This window comes from Ciona intestinalis, chromosome 8 (assembly GCF_000224145.3).
Source record: "Ciona intestinalis chromosome 8, KH, whole genome shotgun sequence".
Taxonomy (NCBI): Eukaryota; Metazoa; Chordata; class Ascidiacea; order Phlebobranchia; family Cionidae; genus Ciona; species Ciona intestinalis.
In genome coordinates, this window is record NC_020173.2 from 3,996,904 (window position 1) to 4,023,022 (window position 26,119).

General features: G+C 40.1%; 4 protein-coding genes and 1 long non-coding RNA gene across 8 annotated transcripts; all 5 read right to left on the bottom strand.

Moving 5' to 3' along the window:
• Window positions 1–2,376: 2,376 nt before the first annotated feature.
• On the bottom strand, window positions 2,377–6,088 carry LOC113474454. The gene is made up of 2 exons (XR_003396107.1): window positions 4,105–6,088; window positions 2,377–4,030 (listed from the first exon to the last, which is right to left on the bottom strand). It is a non-coding gene; the product is annotated as an uncharacterized LOC113474454 (long non-coding RNA).
• A 1,078-nt stretch (window positions 6,089–7,166) lies between these two features.
• Window positions 7,167–11,920, bottom strand: foxi-b (transcription factor protein). Its single transcript, NM_001078244.1, is given in 2 exon segments — window positions 7,167–8,286; window positions 11,172–11,920. Coding segments are annotated over 2 exon segments (1,401 nt in total). The 5' UTR covers window positions 11,870–11,920; the 3' UTR covers window positions 7,167–7,583.
• Window positions 11,921–13,382: 1,462 nt separating this feature from the next.
• Window positions 13,383–16,913, bottom strand: foxi-a (transcription factor protein). Its single transcript, NM_001078243.1, has 2 exons — window positions 15,079–16,913; window positions 13,383–14,664 (listed from the first exon to the last, which is right to left on the bottom strand). The coding sequence occupies exons 1-2, from the start codon at window positions 16,854–16,856 to the stop codon at window positions 14,244–14,246; spliced, it is 2,199 nt and encodes a 732-aa protein (NP_001071711.1). The 5' UTR covers window positions 16,857–16,913; the 3' UTR covers window positions 13,383–14,243.
• A 964-nt stretch (window positions 16,914–17,877) lies between these two features.
• Window positions 17,878–22,623, bottom strand: LOC100177714 (myosin regulatory light chain, smooth muscle). Of its 4 annotated transcripts, none has more exons than XM_002125071.5 (7): window positions 22,505–22,623; window positions 21,281–21,388; window positions 19,872–19,947; window positions 19,383–19,484; window positions 18,689–18,767; window positions 18,561–18,609; window positions 17,878–18,312 (listed from the first exon to the last, which is right to left on the bottom strand). In XM_002125071.5, exons 1-7 carry the CDS (start codon window positions 22,511–22,513, stop codon window positions 18,214–18,216), a joined length of 522 nt encoding a protein of 173 aa, XP_002125107.1. In that variant the 5' UTR covers window positions 22,514–22,623; the 3' UTR covers window positions 17,878–18,213. The 4 variants fall into 4 exon arrangements, with proteins under 4 accessions (XP_002125107.1, XP_026691391.1, XP_002125168.1 ...); XM_026835590.1 differs by lacking the exon at window positions 19,383–19,484 and adding an exon at window positions 19,631–19,732; XM_002125132.5 differs by lacking the exon at window positions 22,505–22,623 and adding an exon at window positions 21,557–21,687.
• Window positions 22,624–23,874: 1,251 nt separating this feature from the next.
• LOC108949268 (myosin regulatory light chain, smooth muscle-like) lies at window positions 23,875–25,538 on the bottom strand. The gene is made up of 6 exons (XM_009861042.3): window positions 25,332–25,538; window positions 25,179–25,254; window positions 25,011–25,115; window positions 24,855–24,933; window positions 24,346–24,394; window positions 23,875–24,231 (listed from the first exon to the last, which is right to left on the bottom strand). Exons 1-6 carry the CDS (start codon window positions 25,437–25,439, stop codon window positions 24,133–24,135), a joined length of 516 nt encoding a protein of 171 aa, XP_009859344.1. The 5' UTR covers window positions 25,440–25,538; the 3' UTR covers window positions 23,875–24,132.
• Window positions 25,539–26,119: the final 581 nt, after the last annotated feature.

Consider the following 26,119-nt stretch of genomic DNA (forward strand, 5'->3'; position numbering starts at 1 on the left):
TGCGCGTAGCTAAACCCTATTACTGTTTACTGATCCCATCACGAACCCAGCACTTACCGGCGAGGCCGCCAGCCAACGATCTTCCCCCGCCCTCTACAGCATTTTCTGTTGTTGTCGACTTCAATGGGTAACCAGCCAGCGGCTTGCCTTTTTGTTGGTGGTGGGCACCGGTGCGCGCTCGTATGGATCGAAGAGGAAAATTTTGGCAACGAAGAGGTTTCGAGTTCGACTGTTGAGCAAACAACGAACGATCATGGAAGTCGGGATGGATGTCGCAAACTACAATGGATGAATAGAGCAGGGTCGAAGAGCAGACATGCGAAAATACGTTTCCTCATTAACTCGGTTCTTTTCTTAAGAACCTTCAGCCTCCTTTTGGAATCCGCGATGCAATCTTCATTAGTTCACCAGCAGACTGTAAAGCCTACTTAAGGTACCTCCGGTGGCCGACAAAACTGTGGGAAGGGTTATACACTGGCGTCACTGTGTCGGGACATATATTGCTCATTTTGTTTCTACATACAATATATTTTAATTATTTCCGTCAGTTCCACAAAATTACATCACCCTAGCTATTACAGTTGTACTGTCCATATGCTATAGGCAGAAACGGCCTTCTCACACGCATGAGCTTGCTTGTTGACATTAAACATCATAATTATTTACAGAACAGCAGTAATATCTGTTTGGCCTACTGAATTTTTAAGATGTGTAAATTTCCCTGAGCTTGACTGAAAGCAACACATTTTTGTTTCGGGGCAAAATATTGACGCTACAAATATGTTGCAAAATATACTCACCGTACGCGTGCCGTTTACTGCTATACCTCCATTGGTTGTTGGTGTTGTAAAAACTTTGTTTGACATGGAGACAACGATTTGGTTGAAAAACCGTAATTATATAATTATACGCTCATTGTACAGTCGCGGCCAGCAGTTATTGCTATAGCAACAAACCGTAAAATCGACAGCAGTTGTGGCGTACAACATTTTGTATTCTATGATATAGTTATGTAAACAAATAATTACCATCTACAGTGTTTGGTAATAATATACGGTTAAACATTGGTGTTGACGTGAGGTGTTTTGAAAATGTTTACCAACTGACAAGTAGTCTGACTACACCTGGAAAACCTTGGGTTGTTTAGTCATAACATTTAGTAACACCTTATTTCGCCATTTGCGACCTGATGTTTAAATTCGCTCTGATGTTTAATAAATTCCTTGTGCTTTTGTGGACTTCAGTGATTTCCTTATTTTGTAAAACATTTGATGGACAACTGTACGGTTGATTGGGTTTTGTTTTTGACTTTCAACTACGCATACCTATACATACACACATTTGACACGCCAAATGTTTCCGCCGTTGTACATATTCGTGTACCTTTTTATGTCAAACAACAATCACAGATTTTGTAAAATGATTTTCGAACGAAAATTTTAGGTTTATCAATTATATAAAGTACCTTTCTAAAAAACACAATTTTAATTTTTTGTGGACATGTACGTATTTTTTAAGTGTTGGCCAAACAAAATGGCGATCGCTGCCTGTTGAGTAAAGTTGCCATGACTTAGTTTAAGTGCTGAATCTTACTGTATAACGTTTGCACTATTGTCGCTGGTTTCTTATACAGGTGTACCAATGCATCCATCAGTAAAACAACGGACCACCCACGAAACGATTAATAATTTTACATTGAGCAAAATGCTAGAGGTTGCTGCAGGTGCAGTTCGACCCCAAACCTAGTTTCGCAAAAGCAAAACGGTAATCGAATTTTACAGACGAATTACTTCTTAACTGTTTGTTCGCAGCGTCCAACGTCTGCCGACAGTGAAATAGTTTTGCGAAATATAGAAGTAAATGTGAGAACTAATCGATCATCGTTATAAATAAGTCTTGCGCTTGAGCAGTTTGGTCTTATACTTGCTGAGAAGTTAATTACTTGCCGTTTTTCTCTGTACAATATAAAAAGTTTGTCAGTTTTATCAATGTATTATTAATATAACCAAGAATGCAAAACTGGTTGCTTGTTCTCGTTGCGTAAACAAACCATACACACACGCAGTCGCGGTTTAAAAGAGTTAGAATATTTTAATGACCAAGTATAGTAACAAGATTAATGCAATTTTGTGATATAGGACAAACTAACCACTACGCTTTAGGGTTTTTCGTGTTTATTTTTTATACCCAATGTTAGGGCATTTTATAATAATTGATTAGTGCGCTTTATTGTAAATACAAATAATCCGACAATCTGGTTAAATTTTCGGATAATATGACGTTAATGAAGTTAACATTCACTTTCATTAATCGCGGCAAACATTACATAAAGCAGTAGAGCTAGCTTCGATGACCCAACAGCGTTGTATATTTTTATCTGTTTACACATCAACAGTGATATTCCCATGGACTTGGACCGTGTCTAGAAGTTGCCTGTAAACATGACTATGCCGACATCCGCAATTCAATCAAATCCGATATCTTCTTGTACAGCGATTTTAATCCGTATAGAATTATGTATCAGGAACACAAATCAGAAATCGTGAATATTTTTTTTATTATTCTAAACGCGAATTTGGTAGCGTGCGAATTTCAATATGTAATTAATTTCGGAGTTATACCATTACGTCTCACTGCAGCAGTTGTCATAATAAGCTGTCTCAGTTAAGCAGATTACGCTCCGCTATGTTGGTGGGACGCGAACGTCGTTCCAACCGTTGCTGTTTACAGTTAGCGAGCCCGCACCCACCGAATTCAGGCCTATCACGAACTATGACGATCTTTGGCGATGCGGAGACGACAAGATGCACAGAGATAAACCGTGCCCTCAAAACCTGATACAATTAAATATCAGCAAGCTGCATTCATATGCTGCATACATAAATTCATTTGTTTTTCAACGTCGATTTTACAGTCATTGCTATACAACACAGCCCGAAAATGAGTCATGTTTTAATTTAATATCAAATAATACGGTTTCTGAATGCGTCCTCCCTTTGATTCGCATCCAATCGTTTCGGGCGTGGAGTTGTTTCCCATAACATGATGAATACAAACAGGATACATGGCTTGCGAAAGGTCGATGCTTTTTATCTCTCCGCAGTACAAAGCACACAAACAAATACTCGCTTTATGAATATCTGTGTATGGTAACAGCGCAGGAAAAGGTGGCGGTATATATGTGGCGTTAAACGCCGGCGTCGTCTATTTGTTTGGCAACAATACAGCTTTTGTTGATGCAACGGGATTTACGTTCAATGGCCACTTCCACACTGTACTAGGTATCACGCCTTATAGTTTACCCCAAACCCCAAATAAACTAACCGATGCCGCGAAATTTTCATGTACGTCACTTGTTTGCCATAAAACTGCGATGCCCGGAATCTTTCAAATTTAAAGCGAACGCTGTAAAAGCAGCAGCGAACCCGTCGGGTTTATTTACAGCAACGGTGCAGAGGCAAGCAATAAAAATTAATTCATGTCGCTGGTTCGGTTATCAATCACGACAATCGGTTAATCGTCGTCACACTTGGATTTCTCGGTAAGCTAGCTGCTACGTCATGTAGGCTTAAGCTGTCCCACACATGGGTTGCGACCTTGTGACGGCCAGTGTAGCTTCGCGTATATCAACGGATTAAAACTGCCGAGAATTCTTGGTCGGCGCGTTATACGGAGATTAATCAGGTCTTGGATAGGTTTGTTTGGGTAATGCGCACGTGTAGACCCAATCTTAGCGGGACGACTGCGCAGGAACGCGCATTTCGTGATAATCAAGATAATAATCAGTAAAATACAACATCGCGAACCGTCGATCAACTTTTGGCCGTTCCGCTGCACCCGAGGGCTCACCAGCGCTCGCACAGCGCCACCATTATTCTGTCGTTGACGAAGACTCGCGTGCATTTGTTTAAAATTTCCTTCCGCTCCTCGCATCGGCCTCTCGGGTCACGCGGATGATTGACAGCGAATTCTGACGCAGGACATTTTCAATTGTGACGTCAATGAAACCAGCGCCAAAATACGCGATGGACTGGAAAGGATGGTTTAAACATTCAAATCATTTCGAAATGTGCCCCACTAAACACAATACCCAGCTAGTTATACCCGTATAGAATTCTGAAGACGCGATGGTCTATTAAGATGATTGCCTGGCTTCCTCCAGTCGTATCATGAATGTATTATTGGTAATTTTACGGCTGTTAGCCCCGTTCACCAAAATTTTCCTAGTCAGAGATAAACGTAAATTGAGTTGAGTTTATCTCATATGACTCGGTTTACGCCTTTAGATGCATTGAAATAAGACTTCCGATGGTGCTGAATTGTTGTAAGTTGATTTATCGAAATTGGTGAATATGTAGGGAAAATTTGAAGAGTCGATCGCTCGCCTTGTTTTTGGCGCCATGTCGACCAACTGGTCATCAGTTTAAGGTCAAAGGTCACAATCCCGTGGAAACTAATCTTTTCTGTTTGTTTTGGTACAAATTTGAACATCGCGTTTCCTTCCGAACTCGGACAAAGCATTAACTTATTGAGGAAATTCATAACGACATACTCGTTGTGACCAAACTGTTATGCATTTTTCTAAATGTTACAGATAATTAATCAGCAATGCAATCAATTCATGTGGTGAAAATATTGTTTCGGGTGGAACACCACGCTGAGCGCATAGCTTAGGGAGCCCTTAGCGGCTAACCACTATAAATAAACAAAATCGGCAGTGGGCGCTGTAGCGTCTAATTAAAACAAGCCTAAGAGACCGAGTGTCTGCTGGTATTGACAAACTTAACTCAATTCGACATTCGTGAACGGATCATCTTAAAAAAGTCAAAATGTGAATAAAGCATGAAATCTTGCGGTAAATTTGATGCCCGGTTTTCACCAGTTGATAGTTTAAGCTGCTTAACTTACTCAATACTTCGGACGCTTACTTAACTTTATCTCAACAATGCTCTTACTTTTGTCGTCTAGCCGTCAATCTACTTTGTTAAATTGAAGGTTTAAAACTAAGCGTTTGTGCGGATACGAAAACATTTCGGAGCTTTCAAGTTTCAAGGCATTCTACAACTGGTGACTTGGTCACGCAACATTTATTTTTCAGTCGTCTTATACCACGGAATCGTCACATCCGTCGTATTCTCATGATCTGGCCATGGGAACACAGATTTAGTTATTGTCATGCGGCACGCACCACTCCTTGCGTAACAAATACAAACATCGTCTAGCACCAAGTTGCGAGGCTAGGTGTTTGGAATCAACTCCACCGCGCGAATCGCAGCGATTTTTGCCGAGTTAATCGCGAAGAATTTACTCATGAAAGACACAAACGACACCTGTCCGCTATTGAGCCTTTTCCAGCCAGGTGCTAATACGACGTTGATCTTGTCTCCAACAGCGTTTGCGTAACGTGTCACCTTGTCACACCAAACATAATTGTTGTATCACTTAAACACATTTAGTGTGTATACAAGTCGATTGCTCGTGACCGTCAAATTGACTCGTTCAAAACTTGCCCGTAATCGTTTCCGAAAAACAAAAGCGAAAGAAAACAAATCGCTATAAGTTGTGTTTACTAACTTGCGACAATAGGTTATATTTCGGAAAATTATTTATCATCACCGGAGACAGTGACACGTTTTCGCTTTTAACACGTCGATCAATAAACAGAGTATAATGACGTCTGCGTCGAACTGTCGAGCAGTTTCCAGTCTGTCAGCAAGTTTCTTTGTATATTCTTTCCACCTCTGCAGATGTTTTAGTTGAAAATTTATTCCATTCTCAAGAGATAATGCGTCATGTGTGTAAGACTTCTAAACGGTGTGATTGGTTCAATGGGCCAAGCGTTACGAAGTCAAAATTAAATTTCGCTACTGGACAATGGTAATAAATGCGGGCGAGTGAATACAACTGAAAACTTCTGACTATCCGTGAGAAGTATGTACTAATCTACATTACAAACATATGCGTCATCGAAAAATCTTACCTTTCTGTCCGTATAGCAAATACGCGAAATTGACAGACATAGAATACTGTGGGGTAATATGGGACACCTTTAGCACATAATATTTGAATATGCTAATCGTATTTTGAAAAATTAACAATGGTCAATGGAAGTCGTGAGGGTATGGTTTTATAATTATTTAAATGTTCTTTGTTTACTACCAAATAAGGAAAAAAGAAATTAACAAAAAAGTTTTATTTATTAACTCCTAACTGCCACACGTTCAGTGTTAGCTTCGCCAGCAATCATTATTTTGCCCGTGTTTACCAAACTAGTCGGCGTATTGCAATTTCAACGTGGCGTGAGACACGGCAACAAACAACTAAAAGAATCATTTTTCATCTACACGCGTCTACAACAGTTGTACTGCTGAGATATACGGCATATGTGTCTACTTCAAAGGACAAGTGAAATTAAACGATCAGCTTGCGGTCATAGGTTGCTCTTACAAAGGCTCCAACTTGCCTGGCCAATTGAACGGTGCCAGTTTCGACAACTAACGTACAACGTTGTAATAATACGCAGTAATAAAGTATTTTATATCTCCCGTGGTTACTTTTGTATTTTCCATGAGGTCAACTCACATGAACCCCGGCGAAAACAAACGTCACGCGCTGACTTTTTGCCAGACTTCGTTTTATAGCTTGATATGCAGAAGACAGACATCTGTGGCTGGTTGTGAAACCCGAGAAGGCGTCGGGGCAGCGTCGAAGTCTGAAACCCACCGCACTTCTTCTTTTCCAGGCATTCGGCATCCGGACTTATATTTTTGTGATAGCAGGTCTTCACATCAGCCCTGCCTAATGACCCAGAAAGGCGTCTGGATAAATTATCACGCAATAAGCCAGTGCTGCCTGAATTTAAGAAATTCTGCGCTTCACTCACCTATAAGCTATAAATAGACAACATTTTCTTGTTTTAAATTATCGGTGGAAACACTCGCATTCGGTGATCTGTGTATGAGTGAAAAGAAACCACTTTTGGTCTAATTGCTCTGCTCGATGAAGCGATAACCTCAAGTTAAACGTCATTGCTATTCAACTGTTGTTGACAACTGCAACAAGCTTTCTTTTCCTTTTCGAATCGCAAACTGACAAGTCAAGTATTTAATTACACCCCTCCATATTTACCTGGACCTATACCACACTGCACAAAAATCCTTCCAAAATTGATAATGAGTATTTATTTGCACTTAGTTTCAATATACCCGTGTACGTTGGGAACGAACGTGCAAAACATAGATATTTAATAAGAACATAATTGTACAAAGTCCCTCATATACGATGATAACCGTGTTAGCTGCGGTGTAGTTTGAGTGAGGGCATAACTTTTGAGTGATGTGTTGGATGGAATACATCAACACTTCGATGTGAAATAACGTCATTGTAATCGGATACAGCACGCCAAGTATAACTACTGAAAAGTCAAGGTTGATTCTAGCTCACCGCCCGTTCCGCTCGATTAATTCGCGGCATTTCCTACTTGACCCATGACGTCATTTCCTGAACGTTTAACAGAAATCGGTGCCAGCACCGAACGACTGCAACAGATTCGTTCATAATTTAAATTGGATGACTTCCAGGTGTTAAATTCGGGGGTAGGGTCGATGGATAAGGTTATTTACTGTAAAGTTAAATGGTCGCTGGCTTTGGGCTGGGTTGAAATGCGGGTGATATTGCGATTGCGGAGAGATGTGTGTCGCTGTGGCTGAGAGGGCGTAGTTGCTTGCGTATGTCGTCGCCGCACCTTGGGAATGATGTGCGGTCGGTGCGGGGTTTCCTGAGCAGTATTGGGATTGTCCGTTTGCAATGCGGAAGTCAGGCAGCATGCTAGCTGCAACAGAGGCTGGGAGTCGAGTCTCGTTAGTCGCCGCATTCATTGAGTGCTGGGCGACCGTTGGCGTTTGGTAAGACTGCTCAACATCGTGTCCCATCATATCAACGTTAGAGCCCTCGGATCGTGTGCTGCTGTGTGCTTGCTGTTGTTGCGGGGATGTTAGAGGATTGGGATCGTGGATCGCCATCTCTCCTCCTCGAATGTTGCTCCCTTGCTCTGAAGTCCCACCAATAGGTGATGCATGCGAGAGATGAGGATGCATATTCGACTCTTCCCTTCGCTCCATCTCCGAGTAAGATGAGGAGTCGATTTCATCAGTGAACTTATGCGAGAGGGATGACGCGGCGTATGAGGCGGCTGTTGAATAGCAATGCGGAATTCTTGGAAGATTGAAATCCTCCGGTCTGTCCGGTTTTGACTCCCCTCCTTGGTCTCTTCGTTTCCTTCTTCGCCTGCAATTAAAACAAGAGATATAACTTTTTGCCGGTTACAAGTTATTCGCAGATCAGATAAGGATTTAAGCAGTCGTGTTCGCAGCAAGCCTTGGTTACCGAGAAACTTTCCGATAATCGGATAAGTTATGTGACTGACGTTAGGTCGCTAACCTTCCCTGATGTTTCGTAAACGTAATTAATTATTGCTTTACTAATTACAAACAAATGCAACCATATCTAAACACCGCTATCTCGGTTTTACGGCCGTGACTTGGTGGCCGAAGTGAGAATTTCTCACCATTTTTAATATTTTTTTGCAAATATATAACAAACAAATAAATAATATGTGAATATTCGAATACGTGGAGTCGTTCACAGGAGCTTATGTAAATCTCACTACAGTTTAACACAGGCCAATTAATATTTCAGCGCCGTATGTTCACATGTCTTGGATACAATCAGTTATAAGAATCATAAGATTTTATCACTAACTTCAGGTGATTTCCTAATTTAGTTTACGTGTATGATTCATTTCGTCGAAAGTAGCAGTTTTGTAAAATCGCGCTCAAAACATCTATATCCATGTTTTATCATTGTATATCTTAAATTAAATTATATTGACCGTTTTTGGGGTGTTTATTTGACAGTCTTTAATTTAGTTTGAGATAAAGGGTGTTAAACAACGTCGTGTATTGAAGCGTATTCAACTTTGTTCAGGTGCGTGGTATTAAATGTCAATGTGGTTGATTCGCTAAAGTTTAAAGGATTAAGCGCAAAGTTGTCGCCATCAAAACGCCATGGGTCCATTTCAAAACAAGGGTTTGCGAGGTCTTGATTATGCAGGTTATTTATAAGCGAGCTATTGAAACCAGCCGGAGCGGCGTGCCGGTACAAAGCAGATGTTTTTATTTTCTGTTCCAATATAAAATAATAGCGCGGAAGTTTTGTCTGCGAGTTTGCGTAGCTAGGTGCAAACGACATCCGCACCTGTAGTAGTTGGCCTATGAATTTATATATTACGTCACGGCCCCTTCACTCAAATACTGCGGAAGTGTCTTTGGCTTTTCGCTCCCACCACTCGAAGTAGAGACACTGTGCCTCATCTTCAAGTATTAAAGCCTTGATTGAATTTCGGGTTCATGGTATCACCGTTGGATCGAGACTTGATTAACCGAGCGAAATTGACGTGCGCTGAAGCGTGCCGCCTCTTGTCCCGTATTCCGCGCACTTGTTAAATTTGTTGCCTCTACCTTCCACAACGCGTATATTCACAACCTTTTCCCATAACGACCTAGCACACCGATTTTTTTAACTTAAAGGTCAATTGAAAAACTTATTGAAAATTTCTTCGAAATTAAAAGCTGCAAAAATTTGGCCGAATCTCATTGTGGCGGACGAACAAAAAAAGCTCATTTTGAGAAATAGTTTTATAACAAAATGTCCGTGATTTTAACCTCTGCCATCTGTTTGTCATAGCAGATGGACTTAAGCCTGTTGTTGACCCACTGCTTGTGTTAGGCGACCCGGGGTCATTGGTAACACAGGATTGACCCATAAGTGACCGCCATACGAATTCGGCTATAACGTTACCGCCGCTTTTCCGGTTAGCGGGCCTTAATGACTCGAATAATTGTTTTTCGTACGTTTTTAACGCTTATAAATAGTTGTGGTCAATTTTAAGAACTATATAGAAAAAAGTATTCATCTTTTTGAATACTAAAGTAAAGGCCGAAATATTTTTAAACAGCGAAGAAAATGGAATTAACAGCAAAACGACATTCGTTAAAAACTACACTGTAAAAGTGATAAATAAAAGGGTGGCCGCTAAACCAACAAAAATCGTACTAATAATTATAATTAAAAAAAATATTGCGCAAAACAAATTTGTGTTTTCGGTCCTTTGAGTTCGTGTTTGAATAGTTTACCTGTGACGTCACACACCGAGACCGCGATGACGTAGTTCGGTGGAAAATCGCAAACAGTGTTTGTAATCCGAATTTAACGATAAATTTTATCTGGGCTTAAAATCGGAGTCGTACGGTCAGCGGTTTCGCAACGGTGGAAGAATGTCGCCATTGAGACGATTACCCAGGGTTGGCGGTAATGAGTTATTACCGATGGTTATCTTATACAGCTACAGCGTTTGCACTTTCTTTAGTGCTGCCTCAATGGCTTATAGAGTTAACTAATCGATTGTATTTGTATTTATTTCGAAATTGTGTCTAGTAAAAATACGAATTTATGGAGAATTTATTTGCTTTGACATACAGTGATTCCAAATAAAAATGAAGTTAACAGTTTTTCTATCGCAATGAAATAAATCTGGCAACACTCGGATGACTTGTATCATTGTTTTGTGCTCGGCAATAGATTGGACGGTGCCGTCGATGGAGGCGATAAGTCGACCGCATACTAATCCTCATGCACCGTTCGTAAACTGTTTATCTTTAAATTTCCTGGGCTTACCGAATTTTGTTTATAAGCAGCGCTTATCGGAACTTATGACACAAACGTAATTGGATGAGCGATTTTTTAAGCGCGCCACTTTGTACATCGCCATTGTTTTACTAATGTTGCTATACCATCTGATAAGGTCTTACCGCAAATTACCAGTCTGCGGTTTAAAACAATGTTGGGATAATTGGGCGTTAAGTCATCGAACCGCAGCTTCAATTCAGGCACCAAACCCCAGTCACGTATTCAGCCATTTCTCGCCCGAAATGTTCAATCGCAGTGGAGATAAGAAACGGCGGGCGACTTTGCGCCGAAAAACTTTCACTGGTCATTTTGTGTCGCGGGTTTACAAAATGGCGCCCAAACTCTTAATGGTTATTTCGTATGTGTATAAACGTTTTTTTTTGGAAAAGTTTTTTTCTTATTTAAAATAATTCAACCGCACAAACCTGAAGTTTCCGTTGTCGAACATTTTCTCGCAGTTCGGATCAAGCGACCAATAATTCCCTTTTCCCGGGTCATCCTCGTCTCTTGCCACCTTCTTGAAACAATCATTAAGTGAAAGGTTGTGCCGGATTGAATTCTGCCAGCCAGCTCTGCTGCGTTTATAAAACGGAAAATTTTCCGCCACGTATAAGTATATGCTGGATAGAGTTAGTTTTTTCTCCTTAGAGTTCTGTATTGCCATCGCAATTAAAGCAGAGTAGGAATAGGGCGGTCGGACCATCTTGAACAATTCGGTTTGACTCGACAGTGAAAGCCACGGGAAGTCAGTCCCAAAACCGGACGAGGGGTGAGACGGTGTATGGTGCCCGAAAAGTTGTCGCTGCCCCGCCGCCGCAACGGCTGCTGCATGGTGGTGACTTGGTCCATATCCTTGCATGTAAGATGAGTTGTATGGGTTTGTGGCCGCAGCTGCCCAAAGGTGATATGGACTCGCCGTCGCGCCTCCCGAGTAATCGAGTGAATAATGGCCGGAATGCGACGCCCGAGTTCCCGCCATGTGAACGTTCCCGGCCTGGTAAAGGTTTTCGTACATCGAAGGCACGTCCATCATATCTTGTGCAGTGGGAGCGTGGGTCGGTGGGGGGAATGCAGGGTTCATTGCGGCCGTCGGTGGACTAATGTGCCGGTCAACTAGTACCATTATTCGAAAAGTTGCTTTCTTAATATTTGTCTATACAATTTATACTCAAATACTGTGAAAAACAGAATAAACTTGGTTAAAAATGCAAACCACTTTTTCTTTGCTTATCCTCTGGTTATAATGATCGTTATCTTTAACTGTATCTAAAACACTCGTTAATCTTTCTAACCACTTTCCGCAACATGTCTAACTTACAAACCTGCATCTAAATGGCAGGTAATATTGCATACTATATATTCCACCACTTTTTCCGCGACATTTAACTACCGAATAAATATATTGTACTTGTTGAACCTGCGACATTTGTCATCTGGTTAACTCTACGACCGATGTCAAACGACTTTGAGCTCGGAGTGAAATCGACCTGACTAGGTTTCCCCATTTAAATAACCTGCACATCTCTACCGCCCATGCGTGGCGAAAACAACGACGGTTTAAATGGCGTATTCTTAGCATTCGTCTCCCGTATATTTTTCCCGCAATGCACTTTCACACCAACCACACGACTAGGCAGGTTAAACTGTTTCGTTGACGACTGACATCTATTTTGAAATATAAACTTTCCAGGGTCAAGTTACTAAAAAACTCACGTCTTTGCCCGTTACGCTTAACGGGCAGAGACGAAATTGAAAAGAAATTACGTCATTCTATCCACTAAGCAAAAAGTAATATAGTTGGACATTTGCAAATAATAAACCTGTAACCTTCACCTATACAGTTATAATTTACAACTAATTTCAGTTATTCGAGTATTTCTTCTAGTATATATAATTCATTGAAAATTAGTTGCATTTTAACGAACCCAAGCCTGAATCTACATTTTCTTACTTAGAGTAATCGCTTCGATTAATCTGTCGGTCGATCAAAGGTCTTGTACCTTCAAAAGAGACCGCGCGTCAAAAGTCTATTCACATTACTAAAAACTTTATTGTTCTTTTTGTTGCGTTTCGATGGGGAAAGTATGGCGTAGCCCAAAGCGTGTCTTAGGCGTGAACACTTCATCTGCTAATGGTGATTTGCGTAACGCCCACATTAAGTGTATATAGTGACATCAAAATTAGACTCGCCGCTGTTTGGGCAAATTAAAAGGGAAAGCTATTTTCAGATATTCGGGGTTTCTCCGCTCTGCTGAACGCCGTATCGCATTTCTGAGACGATACACCTCGTCGTATCCGTTCCCAGCCAAAACTCACACAAATATACTGGCGGTCATGGCTCGAGTGACGTCATACCATTACGTCATAGGATACGATTATTTGTTCGGCTGGGCTGATCAATTGTAAAGTGCCATACTTCGTGATTTTGTATATATGTGCAAAATATAAATTGCGCGTATACGTTTATCTCGGCGATGCTCGGTTTTGGTATTTCCTTGAATTTATTCAACGTCACTGAAGAACATTTACGTGAAAGTATAACCTTGTGAAATATTCAGGGCATTTGAAAATCTGTACTATACACGAATTGCCTAGTGTGCCAAGTTGTACTCTATTGCAAGTAAGGGGGAAGCATATGCAAAACTCTGCTATATTTACACCGCTGTACAATATTTAACACTGAAAAAGATGCTTTAAAGAAACGATCCGCAAAAAAAACGCAACTGCGTTGTAACAAAAGTATTCTGTTTCGATGAAATTTCGTTCTATTCGGCTTCTATTAAACTATAGACAGAACAATACAAAAAATTGGTCTAAGCGACAAAAAATTTTAAGAGCAAACTATAATAGCTGTTGCATGATTGGTTAAATATGCTGTGTTATACATACAACTGAAATAATGGAACGCTGGGGCAATATGGGTTTAAGGTACAATAAACCAATTTGAAAGTAAAACATAAAATCGCTTGAATAGGTGGGGTAAGGGAATAGAAAACGGAACATAAACAGATTCAGGTAAAACATGAAAGAACTCACAATTTACAAACTATATCGAATGTAGATTCTCAATCTGAGAAAAATAAATAATACTTTCAAAGCGCAAAGACCCAGACAAACCAATTACATTGAAGATCGCTTCAAACATTCTATACATGTTGTTTTTAAGGTGTGAGTCCACCTTAAAACTGTGCAAAACCGCATGTCATATTGCTACGTGTAATACCTATACAGCATAAGCGGAAAGAAAGAAAAAGAAAATAGAAAAAAAGCTCGCCGGGTAGATGGGATATTATTGCACTGAGACCTGAATATTGTACATTAAACTACGCTTAGATTTAAATATATTTATATCTTTAAATTATTGGACTAAACTTAAGCAGGTATTTACAATAACTTTTAACAGAAACACCATAAAAATATTGCAGTGCAAGGCGGAATGTATATTCTACATTACATTTGCTCCGATTGTTTTTAGTGCGGTACAAGCAAAACACAATTTAAGGTAGAGTAGTAAAATCTTTTTCTGCGTTTAATTTACATTGCGAAGAACTCTGGCATTGAGAGGGAAATGCGCTTGCATAATCGTCCACGTAGTTGCCAACGCTCTCTTGTTTGAACGTATGCTGAGGTTGCGCAGTAGCGTTGTGCGCAGTAGGCGTCGTTAGCAAGTTAGTACGAATATGTATTACGTTTGGATAAGATTCGGAGTCCGTTTCCATCATGTCATTAGAACCTGGCGCGCTGGTGCTTAGGTATTCGTGCTCTCTGTTGGACGAGGACATGTCAAGAAACTTTGCTTCGAAACTTTGTGAGATTTCGACTTTGCTCGGTACAGGTACGCATACCGTCATGTGTTCTGGTGCTTTTTGTAACAGTCCGGTTACGTCTCTCATGTCTGCTCGTCGTCGCCGCCTTCGCCTGTTAAATACATAAGGTTAACCATTATCAATGCAAACCAGCGTAATTTTGCAACTTAATTTTTAATGTTGTTTTAATGCATGTATGATTTTGTAATAACAATATGGAGTATTCTGTTTAATATGACGTTGGATATGGCATGAGAAAGCCTAAGCCGGAATTAACGACCTGGTTACGTGTCGACCGTAATGTGCGATGTAATGCGTCATGTTTCCGCCCAGTCAACACACAGTATTAGCATAAGCCAACATACGTATTGCGTGAATCCGAGCGCTCGGCCGAACCGGTCAGAGAACAAATGCAATTGGGATTAGCGGCAATAGTGACATTTATTTGTTTTGTTACTTAGATATTGCTTTCCTATATCGAAAGCATTGATTGGCCGATTGTTGTCATTTGTTTTACTCTAAGTACCTGAAATTTCCGTTGTCAAACATTTTCTCGCTTCCCGGATCTAACGTCCAATAGTTTCCCTTCCCTGGGTCGTTCTCGTTGCGCGGCACCTTTTTGAAACAGTCATTCAGAGAAAGGTTGTGACGTATCGAGTTGCGCCAGCCGGTCTTACTGTTTTTGTAAAAAGGGAAGTAGGTGACCACGTATTGATAGATCTGTCGCAGTGTCATCCGTTTTCCTGGGCTGCTCTGGATGGCAAGCGCTATAAGCGCCGAGTATGAATATGGTGGTCGGTTATTTGTGTCACTATCATCTTTACTACTGCCATCGTGGCTTATGTCGGCACCAATCTTATCATCTGCTGCAATAGCCTGCCCGCATGGGCTAACTGATTGGCAGTGGCTGATGGGCGTCAAACGGTCACCGTTCGAAAATATGACGTTCGGTTCCGAGAAACAGTTCGATTCAAACGCCTCGGCTTTTAATAACCCGTTACCCCTGCTGTTACCGTACTGCTTTGGACAACCTGTGTATTGATCATCCCCTAGTGTGCTTCCTGGATAGGATAACAACGGAAGCTTTGACGCGATTCCGCTCGACAGTTCGCTCTCATCCTGGGTTCCAACTGCTCGAAACGCTTCGCGAGTAGCAATCGTCTTTTTGCTGTTATAATATGGCCGGTGAGGGCCTTGCATAATACCCTCAGTGTAAGAATTGGACGAGGCATACTGACAACTGTTGTTTTCATTACTGTACGGCCCGCTGTATGAATGTGGCATTAACCCTTGGCTACCCGATGTATAGTTAGCGGAATAGTTGGAAAGGCTTGTAAACGTTGCTTGGCTAGAATCGTCCGTATATCTACCGTCATTGCCCCAAACACTACCGTACGGTTTTGTATCATAGTCCGATTTTCCTAATGAATAATCAAGGTCGTATTCACCCAACGGGCTCGGAATTTCGCTCAAATCAGCAGCGGGAGAAGTCCCTTGCAGTGCCGCAATACATTCCATTAGTGGGGATAAACTTGGCTCCTGCTGTGACGGATGGTCGTGGAATGGATAGCACTGCTGGGCATAGTTGGCGTCTTGTTCTGGCGACGCCAAAGTCGGTGTTAGACCACAGCTAGAGTTGGATCTTCCTGAAGACATAGAGTGGGAACTGTTTCTTCTCATGTCCATATATTCTGTGTCTAGACCGACGTGGTCGTTGAGTGGGCTGTCGTGGTAGTGGTGCAAGCTGTTTATCGAAGAGAAGTAGTTTGATTGCATACCTAATGGTTGAAAAGTGTCGATGGACGGCTTGCATGTTGTCAGTGGAGCAAAGTCATGTTTCGATGATCCAGCAAAGTTCTTATGCTTCTCTTGTGAGTACGATCCCGACTTCCGTTGGTTGGGAACGATATTTATGCCGAATTCGGCCTTTACTTCACAGTCAGTAGCTTTCTTGTGGGGGGTAAAGTTATCAGAGTTCGTCATATTATCGTACACTGTACTTGGTGAGTTTGATTGCGCGACCGACGACGCCACAGCGTAAACTGCTGGTACATCAAAGCTACTACTGGCGTTTAGCCTTTGACGACTTCCACATTGGGCGTTATTGGAAACCGCTTCTCCACCACCTTGAACCAGCTGGGTACTAGATCTATGAACTGACTTCTTCGTATCAGCTAAGTCGGGGCTGCCATAATACGCGGTCGGTTTACATTTCATTGTATTTGCTGTAGCGGAGGGACCGTCACAATTTACTTTCGATGTTATAGGTACGTTGGTCCCATAAAGGGCGATAGCTTCTGCCATTCTTTTGATTCCGACGTACACTTTCACAATTGGAGCATTGTCATTACCCGAACATGCTAAATGAGGTTTATCCAATTATAATATTAATATACCTACTAATACATCTATTGGTTTATACTGCGTATCTAAAATAAAGCAACATTATATCATAGCCCGACCTCTCTCGTTTAAACCGGTAATTCGATTTATTATTAAACTTAATCAACAGGCAGCTTTTGCATTCTCTGAACCAGCTTTAATTGTCTAACGCGCGCTCCTATATTGTATAGCTATACCTGTATTCTAGCCAGCCATTCAGCTTCGATATGTGCGGTAAACCTGTATTACTGTCTTTGTGCAGGCGTTCTTCTTCGTACACTCCCGGCCCTCGCCTGCTGCACGTCGACTCATTTCCTTTTGCGTATAACGCGTTATCTCTCAGCATCCAGCACGGCAGTAACTCTTGTTTCAATACGTGCAATATGTACTGGCTGTGCCTGCATACATTTCATGTGTTTTTCTGCACACTCGATTAGTTTCTTATCACAACGCTGAATGCAAAGCATAATTGAACCCACGCATTTACAGTTAATACTGCAACAGCTGATACTGTCTATAATATTGCTCGCATCGCATCAATCGTTGTGAAACGAAAAAGCGGAAGCGTGCGCGCATCGGAAGTGCTTCGTCTTGTCCTTTTTCGCCTCCTGTTCTCTATGGCTGTTTCTTTGCTTCTCTTGAAAGGAGCGTTTTTCTTTAATTTCTCCTCCTGTCAGTCTAAGCACATAAGCGCAACTTTTGTCCTTATTTTTCGTGGGTTCCAGCTTCGTTTTAATGTTCAACACTTAAGAATTTCCTAACAAATTTTAGCTTTTCAGCAACTAGTATTAAAGCAAATTATCGACCACGGGTCGTTAAATTTAAATACTACTTGTGTGGACAGACGATATCATTGCATTTGGCTTAATTTATATTGAAACTAAACTTTCTTAACAACAGTTTGTGAAAGGTAGAATACATGAGCATTGGATTTAGCAAAATGTTCACTGTAAAACTTTATTTATTTTACCAATTGATATACATTCTTCATGACGATGAACGTGATATTTGATGCCAGATCAGCGCGAGCAGACAGTTGGATACCTCACTTACACTGTCAAGTCAACAAGAACACAAAACCTGCGCCAGTATATTCAAACCAAACATTCACCAAACATGAAATTAGACTTTTACGACTTGCCGTTTTTTCGCCGCCACCAAAAGTTGTTAGACGTTAAAATAGAGGCGAAATAGCCCGTGTATAATACCGGTGATGCGTAATGTATATATAACGGTGATGAACTGCATGAAATCGAAAGGTCATTGATTCAAAAGCGATTTATTCTTCTTCTTGTCCGTGGGTGACGATGTAGCAGAGTGACTTGTAGTCCAAGTTGCCAGCAGCGTCGATCGGGGCGATCTCGAACATTTGGTTTAACTGAAACCAAGGTGTAAAATATGGGTTTTGGAATATAGAAGGGTGGGGGAAGATGGCACGCGTTTTCATTTCATTTTTTCGTGCCATGTGGTATTAAACAAAGAAAATGCATGAAATTATAAAACTGTACCCTCCACTCCCATACACTGTTGTTAATTGTTTCGAACACGACCAAGATATTTGGATATTATGAGCTAAAGGTGTCCCACGTTCCCCACCCTACTATATGCTTTTCCCTATACGCTTACCTCTGATTGGTTGAACCTGTCTGCCTGTGTCGTGAGGATTTCAGCCAGCCTGCAAAAAGAAGAGGTAGTAAAACTTGTTTTAGCCTCTCTTTCAAAGTATTAAGTCATATTATATATAAAATACTTACACTTTTTTGTTCAGAACACCTTTGTCGTCACCGTCCAGTATTTTAAACGCTTGCACTATTGTTTCTTCAGGATCGGTACCTAAAATAAATTTTAGTACGAAGGTAATTCCAGATAAAATTTCTTGTCATGCAGCAGAATGAGAGGTTACGTGCGTATAGGAGCATGATGATGTACTTTGTGGAGGTGACAAGTCAAAAGTAATTTAATATGAAGTAGGCAGCGACGTGGTTAATTTTGTGTGAATGCCATACGAAATACATTCACTTAGTAATAAAAATGCAAAATTATAAAATTATCCTTTATATACAATTGCTACCTAATGCTCTACAATAGTTTAGTTTTATTAGGCTAACGACGCTCAGTGGAGGGCTTACTCTCTGTGCTGTCCGGAACCACTGACCGGGATTACCCGGTAATAAAGCGACGTACACACCGGCCGGTGGAAAGACACTGCAGTGTCTAATCCACCCAACAAAAAGACCCGTTACAGCCTACCTATATGTCCCTAATTTTAATTAGCGATCTATGTTGCAAAATTTTAATTTTTTAAAGTAAAATTTACGTAATGCTTTATTTTAGGTAAATAGTCGTGCTCGTTGTGCAGCTGACTACGCATTATCAAGATTTTTCTAAAAAAGTGTGCTCAGCGTGCTGTTTTGTCTAAAATGTGCTGCTACTGGTGCGAAAATACACCTTTAATCTTGTCACCCATCATTGAAAGGAAGACGGTAAAATTAAGTTGCCCCGGCGCGTCTTCCATCATTTTTTCCAACTCAGCTTCGCTTTTAATGTTACCTATATACCGAATATAGTGGTAACATAGGCGTAGCATGACAACCTATATCAAATTTCGTATGATCCATGACAGTGTACATGAGATAATATTGGTGAATGAAATGGGTAGATGGTTTAGCCGGGTATGATTTACTACACAACCATACCAGATATTTTATCACCGAACATTCCTAAAAAGATCTGAAAATTGATGGGTCCCTTGCTCTCAGCAAGCATATTTGCTATTTGGTCATCAGTCGGGGCACGTCCTGAATAAACAAAGGCATTTAAACCAACCATAGCGCTAACGCATCCTGCGCCGTCGGTTCCAATTGCTTTCTGTTGGCGGCCACAGCGTATTTATACCGACAGTCACAGCTGTTAATACCGAATGCATACATATAGTACCTAGGGAGGCGTAGGTGTCTTTTAAATCTTCTTTGTCGATGAAGCCGTCCCTGTTAGCGTCAATCATCGTAAAAGCCTGCCCGAGAAAATTTAATTTGATTAAATTATAGTTTTAACTGTGTAGTAGAGTGGGGGAAAATGGGACACCATTTAATTTTATTTTGTCGACCCATTTGTTAGTAAACAAAGATTATTCAAAACATTTTAAACTCTGTACTCACGACTGCCCATAAACCGCTGTTAATTATTTGAAACACGATGAGGGGGATATTTTGATATTATATGTCTAAAGGTCCCGTCTTCTTCCTCATTTTATAATTAAAGTAATAAACGCGTGCATAATTAGCACCTGTGTACGTTTTATAATATATTAGATTTTGCGAAGCAAATTTTGCTGCAGTTCCCCGCTATTATCAGTTCATGCGCTAAAGGCAGAAGATTCACAGTGCAACATATGGTTAAACTGCAGTTACGTCACTACCGGAACTTTACGTTCGGCAGTGGATTGACGTCACAACCAGCAGTCGGAAACAAAATCCTAAACCGCTTCTCGTTCGTAATTCTTGCGTATAAGTTACATATGTACGAACTTAATAAAAACATAAGCGAAAATTAATACCCGCGTTTTATGCTTTATAAGTTTTGAATATACCGTTGCATGTTTTCGCAGAGTAAATAATGCTTATCCGGATGATCTCAAAACTGATCCGAACCGAATTCGATAATATATTATAAAAATAACAGTTCATGAAATCGAGTAAAATTGTGTAGCTAATAGAGTCGTTTAAATCGTTGTCTGAGTGTTATTTGTCGCACCATTTCCCGTCACACCTCCCAGCTATAAGCGTGATTCAACAGGTCTAACGTAAACATCGATGTTTATGTTAAACCACTGGACCGGAACGGAACAATGATTGTTTTAAATATCTAACAAAAGGCGAATCGATTCCGGTGGAAGTGAAGACATGCGTGCATATCACCTATGATCACGCAGTGTGAAAGAAGCAGTGGTCCGAGTGCGTCATATCCGCCCGATTAGGATGACGAAAGTCACCGAACGCTAACCAGAGCTCGCTGCTGCGAAGTTACTGCGAGCCGCGTCACGACCCTAATACACGACACTGTGCGTTATACCGGCATAGGAAAACTCTGTACGCGAATGCTGCAGAGAATTGATAAGAACTGCCAACGTTGTGGGCGTATAAATTCTTGAGAAACACGCTTAGCGGTAACCCAGTGGTCACTATAATGTGTTGTCTATTGTTAGCCATGCAGAAGAAGCAATCACCCACAAAGTTACATACGTGGAAACTAGTAGGGCGCCACGAGGTGTATCCGTGTTATAACGACTGTCGTTTTTCGGACAAGCGAGAATAAAGCAAGTCACAAACTATCGAAAGTCTGCTTACCTCTTTAAATTCTTGAATTTGAGACTGATCGAACATAGAGAACACATTGGAGGTTGCTCTTTGTGATCTTTGCTTGCTTCCTTCCTTCTTCTTGGTCTTTCTGCTCGCCTGGGTGAAAAGTTTTTATTATTGTTCATGAAAATCCAATTCCATAAACATTTTATTAAGACTATTTAAAAATGTTAACATTTTATACAATATACATTTGGAGTTATGGGAAATCTTTTCTTTCTTGACACGTTCCGGTTAATCGGTTGTCGAATCTGTTCTACTTACCATTTTCTCGATGTAACTTTACGATAATCACGGAAACAAATCAGATTTAAAAGTCACGAGAGGCTCCTTGGACTGGCTTATCTCTAGACTGATAAACGAACCGAGTGAAGGGCGAAAGAAGTGTAGCAGATAAGTTTTATCTCTGAGTGCCTCTATTTTAAGAGACTCGTCATTTCGCGCTTATAATAGTTGAACGCCATCCGTACGCAGAGCCTAATATGGTAGGTGGAGTTACAGCTGCCTTCCAGCGGCTGACGGCCGGCTCTGTCTTGTACCCTATGCTCTTTAAGGCCATGTCACGGAGTGCGAGTGAAGCTTGAACACAAGCTCTCTTGGGATTTCTAAATTACTATTGCTACATTATGCTGTATACATTGGGCGTGTGGTAATATACCAACGAGAGATACAGTCGCCTCGTATACAATGATCGCACCAATGGAAAAGGGATGCTATATCATAGGGTAGGGGTAGACGGGATAGCTTTGGCAAATAATATCCAATTATCCTGTTCGTATTTTAAACAATTAACAATGGTTTATAGGAGCCATTAGGATATGGTTTTATAATTCTTCATTTACTACCACATGGGACAGAAAAAATAATGGAAAGGTGGCCCGTCTTACCCCATCCTAATACTTAACCGCGTTCAAACATCTTTCTACGAAAATTCAAAACATATCTAAAATTTGTAAAACATACAGTGTAATAAAGTATAGTAGGGTGGGGAAGATGAGACACCCTTTCATTCTATTTCCCGTTCAACTTGACAAGAAATAAAGAACATTTTAAGAGTTGGGAAAATCTTATCCTTGCAACTCCCACAGACCGCTGCTAATTGTTTAAAACACGATCAGAATAATATGCGCTAAAGGTGTCCAATCTTACCCCACACAAGGTACACACGTCTACATTTTAAAAATATATAAATTGTAATATAATATACATTACCTTTTTCATTGTATTGATTTACGGCAACAACTTTCAACTAGATCTTGTTTCGTCACAATTGTGATCTGAGTATGTTATACATTGTCCGCCGTTATATACCCACATGTTATCTGTTCTTATCTACATATGCCATTCTGGAATTCTGTGGTACTGTTAATGCACTGGGAAGCCTGTGCAAAAGAAGTGACAAATGTATATGACTGTCAGCATGGAAAAGTGCATTCACTTTATTTTATGCCAGTAGTTATTAAATATATTTTCGTACTTATTGGCTATTAAAATAGTTTCTGTTGTGTTTAATTGGGTTTTATTTTAAAGTTTAGAGTAAACTGGTTAACTCGCAATCACAACATGGGTGGCAATTTACTATATAACTTACTCAAGTATTGTATACTAATTCCTACATGGGGGAACAAACCTCTTTCCGTTGCCGGTAACACCGTAGGACAAACGCTGCGTATCAAGGGTAAACCGATTTTATTGCTTTATGTGTAGGTTAGGCTTAAGGACCACAAACAGTAGGACATGTTGATGTACTGGCGAAAGCTGTTTGTCGTTAAATGTCGTTTGTAGGAATACTGTAAATAGTTGAGTGCTGCGATGGCAACGCGAAGACAAAACCGTTTCTCTTCTAATGTTTCATTGATCTCATGAAAAACAAGGACTTGCTCGTTCGTCCGCAACTGTTGATGAATCGAATCGTTTTTAACACAAAGAAAGTATGCGGCATCATTTACTCTTTGGCGTAATCTTTCACTGTACAAGAATTACCATCATACCGGGTGCGGGGGTTTGTTGTTTCCAGAGTTTATGGTGTAAACATTCCCTTTCTATACATCCGCCAATTAATTATACCTCCTATAATGAAACACAGGCGGCCTAGCCGTGCGCGCCAGGAAATTTGTATCCATTCCGGCTCGAAAGATCGAATTCCGAGTATCAAACGCGACGTTTACGAAGACACTTTGCTGTAACAATGAGACAAAGAGCGCTAACACTGTTTGTCTCGTGTTTGGACTGTAAATACGAACGTACATTCTTTAGATTTACGTATCAAGCTGCCCCCGTGAGATAACAGTTTAGCACTGATTGCATTATTCACTGGCTTCGCTAATCGACCAAATCAAAGCGCGCCGCTCCACACCTCAAAGGAGCCGGTACAAGTTAAAATCATGTAGTTAGGCAAAAACTAACACTAGATCAAACTGACCGCTTACTAAAGCAGGATACACAGTATTCTTGATGTTAAGCGCATCTAACCGCAACTTTTACTCCCATGGTGTGAAATGTATTACGCAGACTTAGAAACTGCGTAAAACATTACAAATAATGAATATTTTTTGCAAAATTGTTTTATTGGTATAGAATACTGCTATAAAAATTTGTGCCGCATGCTCTTATCGTTTTTAAACTCTGGTAATGGTACGGCTGTATTGAACCGGACAAAATGGTACTGACCAAGAAATGATGTTTGCGTTTGAATTGTATTGATTAAATAAACTGCCGCGTGTTCGAATTAATTAAGAAACATTTGAATTTAGAAATTAAACATTTTATTTTCTAAAAAAAACTTTGACGTAATTATAGTGTTAACGAAGTAGAAAATGGTTTTAATAATTGTTTGGTCTTTATTCTTCTTCTTGTCCGTGGGTGATGACGTAACACAGTGCTTTGTAGTCCAGATTACCAGCGACATCTATCGGTGCGATTTCGAACATTTGCTCGACCTAGAAAAAAGTGAAAATTTTGTATTATATTTCATATAAGATTTATCAATACCGGTTGATAACATATATTCTTGTATATACATTAAATGGGTACAAATTTGTTATTGTACTGACCTCTTCTTTGCTGAATTTGTCGACTTGAGTCATGAGAAGTTGCGATAAGCTGTAATTGCAATGTGATATTAATCAATGTAGCATAGTGGGGGAAGACGGGACACCTTTAGCACATAACATCCAAGTATCCTGATTTTGTTTTAACCAGTTAATAACGGTATATGGGAGTCGTGTGAATACGGTTTTATATTTCTTTGATTTTTTTGTTTACTACCTAATGGGACGAGACAATAGGATGAGTAGGTATCCCATATCCCACCAACAAACTATAACTATAAAGTTATGTAATAGCAATGTATTAGAACAAACTCAAATCTAATATACTAACATAATACTAAAAAATAGACGAAAAATATATTTAAAATTCAGTGACTTATACTTCAGTGTCTTAAACTTGGAGACAATTTATGAGAAGTGGCGTGTGCGAAAAAAAGTTTAGCAATGTTAAATTTGTAGCAAAAATGTAAACTTTATTAAAAATTAAAAGTTAGATCTCACGAGTTACTTACTAGTCTTTGTGGATGACTCCTTTCTGTTCAGGATCAAGAAGTTTGAAAGCTTGAACGATGACATCTTCGGAGTCGGTTCCTGAAAATATTTTTTATATTAACAAACTGAATGCGAGTAAAACAGCCGACAACAGCCGTTGTAAATATTTTACTTACCATGTAATTTATCAGCCATCATGTTGAGGAAGACGGTAAAGTTGATTGCAGACGGAGCTTCCAGGACCATTGCTTCAAGTTTGTCCATGCTGACGTCACGGATCCCTAAACAAATTATTTAGTTTCAATATGACTCCAATATAATATGATAAGCAATACTATACTTACCCAAAGCTGCGTATGTATCTTTCAAGTCGATTTTGTTGATAAAGCCATCTCGGTTCTGGTCCATGATAGAGAAAGCCTGTATATCATTAGACGTGTTTATAATATAAAACGCGTTTACTTTATCTAAGCATTTGCTATACAGATCTAACTTACCTCCTTAAATTCCTGAATTTTGTTTTGATCAAACATAGAGAAAGCATTGGATGTTGATTTTTGGGCTTTCTTGCCTCCTTCCTTTTTTGATTTTCGTCCACCGGCCATTTTAATGTAATGAAGTCTTCGAAATAAATAAATAAATAAATAAATAAATATATAGATGGTTACTTGATGCTTGAAGTAACTAAATGTGATGACTCCATCAACCCAGCTCCCCTTTTATAGCACAAGGTGATAGAACTGTGTGCTACTTATTGACAGTGTGAGCAGCTGTACGACTAATTACGCACATCAACAGTTCGTCATGAAAATATTTTTCCGTAGGTGGAAACCGCTGTTGAAAATCACAGCTTGAAGTCGCCATTGCAGTCTTTTTATTCTGATCAGAAGTTATATTCCTCGTCGTAAAAAAACATTTAAATTTTCTTTGTCTATACACGGCCTTCTAGAGATATCTCCAATAAAAATTATAATAAAAAAAGAGTTATAGTATAAGATGGAGCAAGATAGGAGACGTTCAGCACATAATAATCAAATATCCTGATCGTATTTAAAACTCTTAACAAGGATCTATAGGAGTTGTGAGGAAACGGTTATATAACTTTATGAATGTTATTTGTTTACTGCCAAATGGGAAGAGAAAATACAATGAAAAAGAGTGTCATCTCTCCCACCCAAAAATATATATTCTGTGTGATTATCTAATATTCTGGTGCCAGTTTTGACCTTAGGCAAGTTACGTAACAGGTCTATTTTAAGTTCGCGGTCATTCGTTGGTGCGGTTG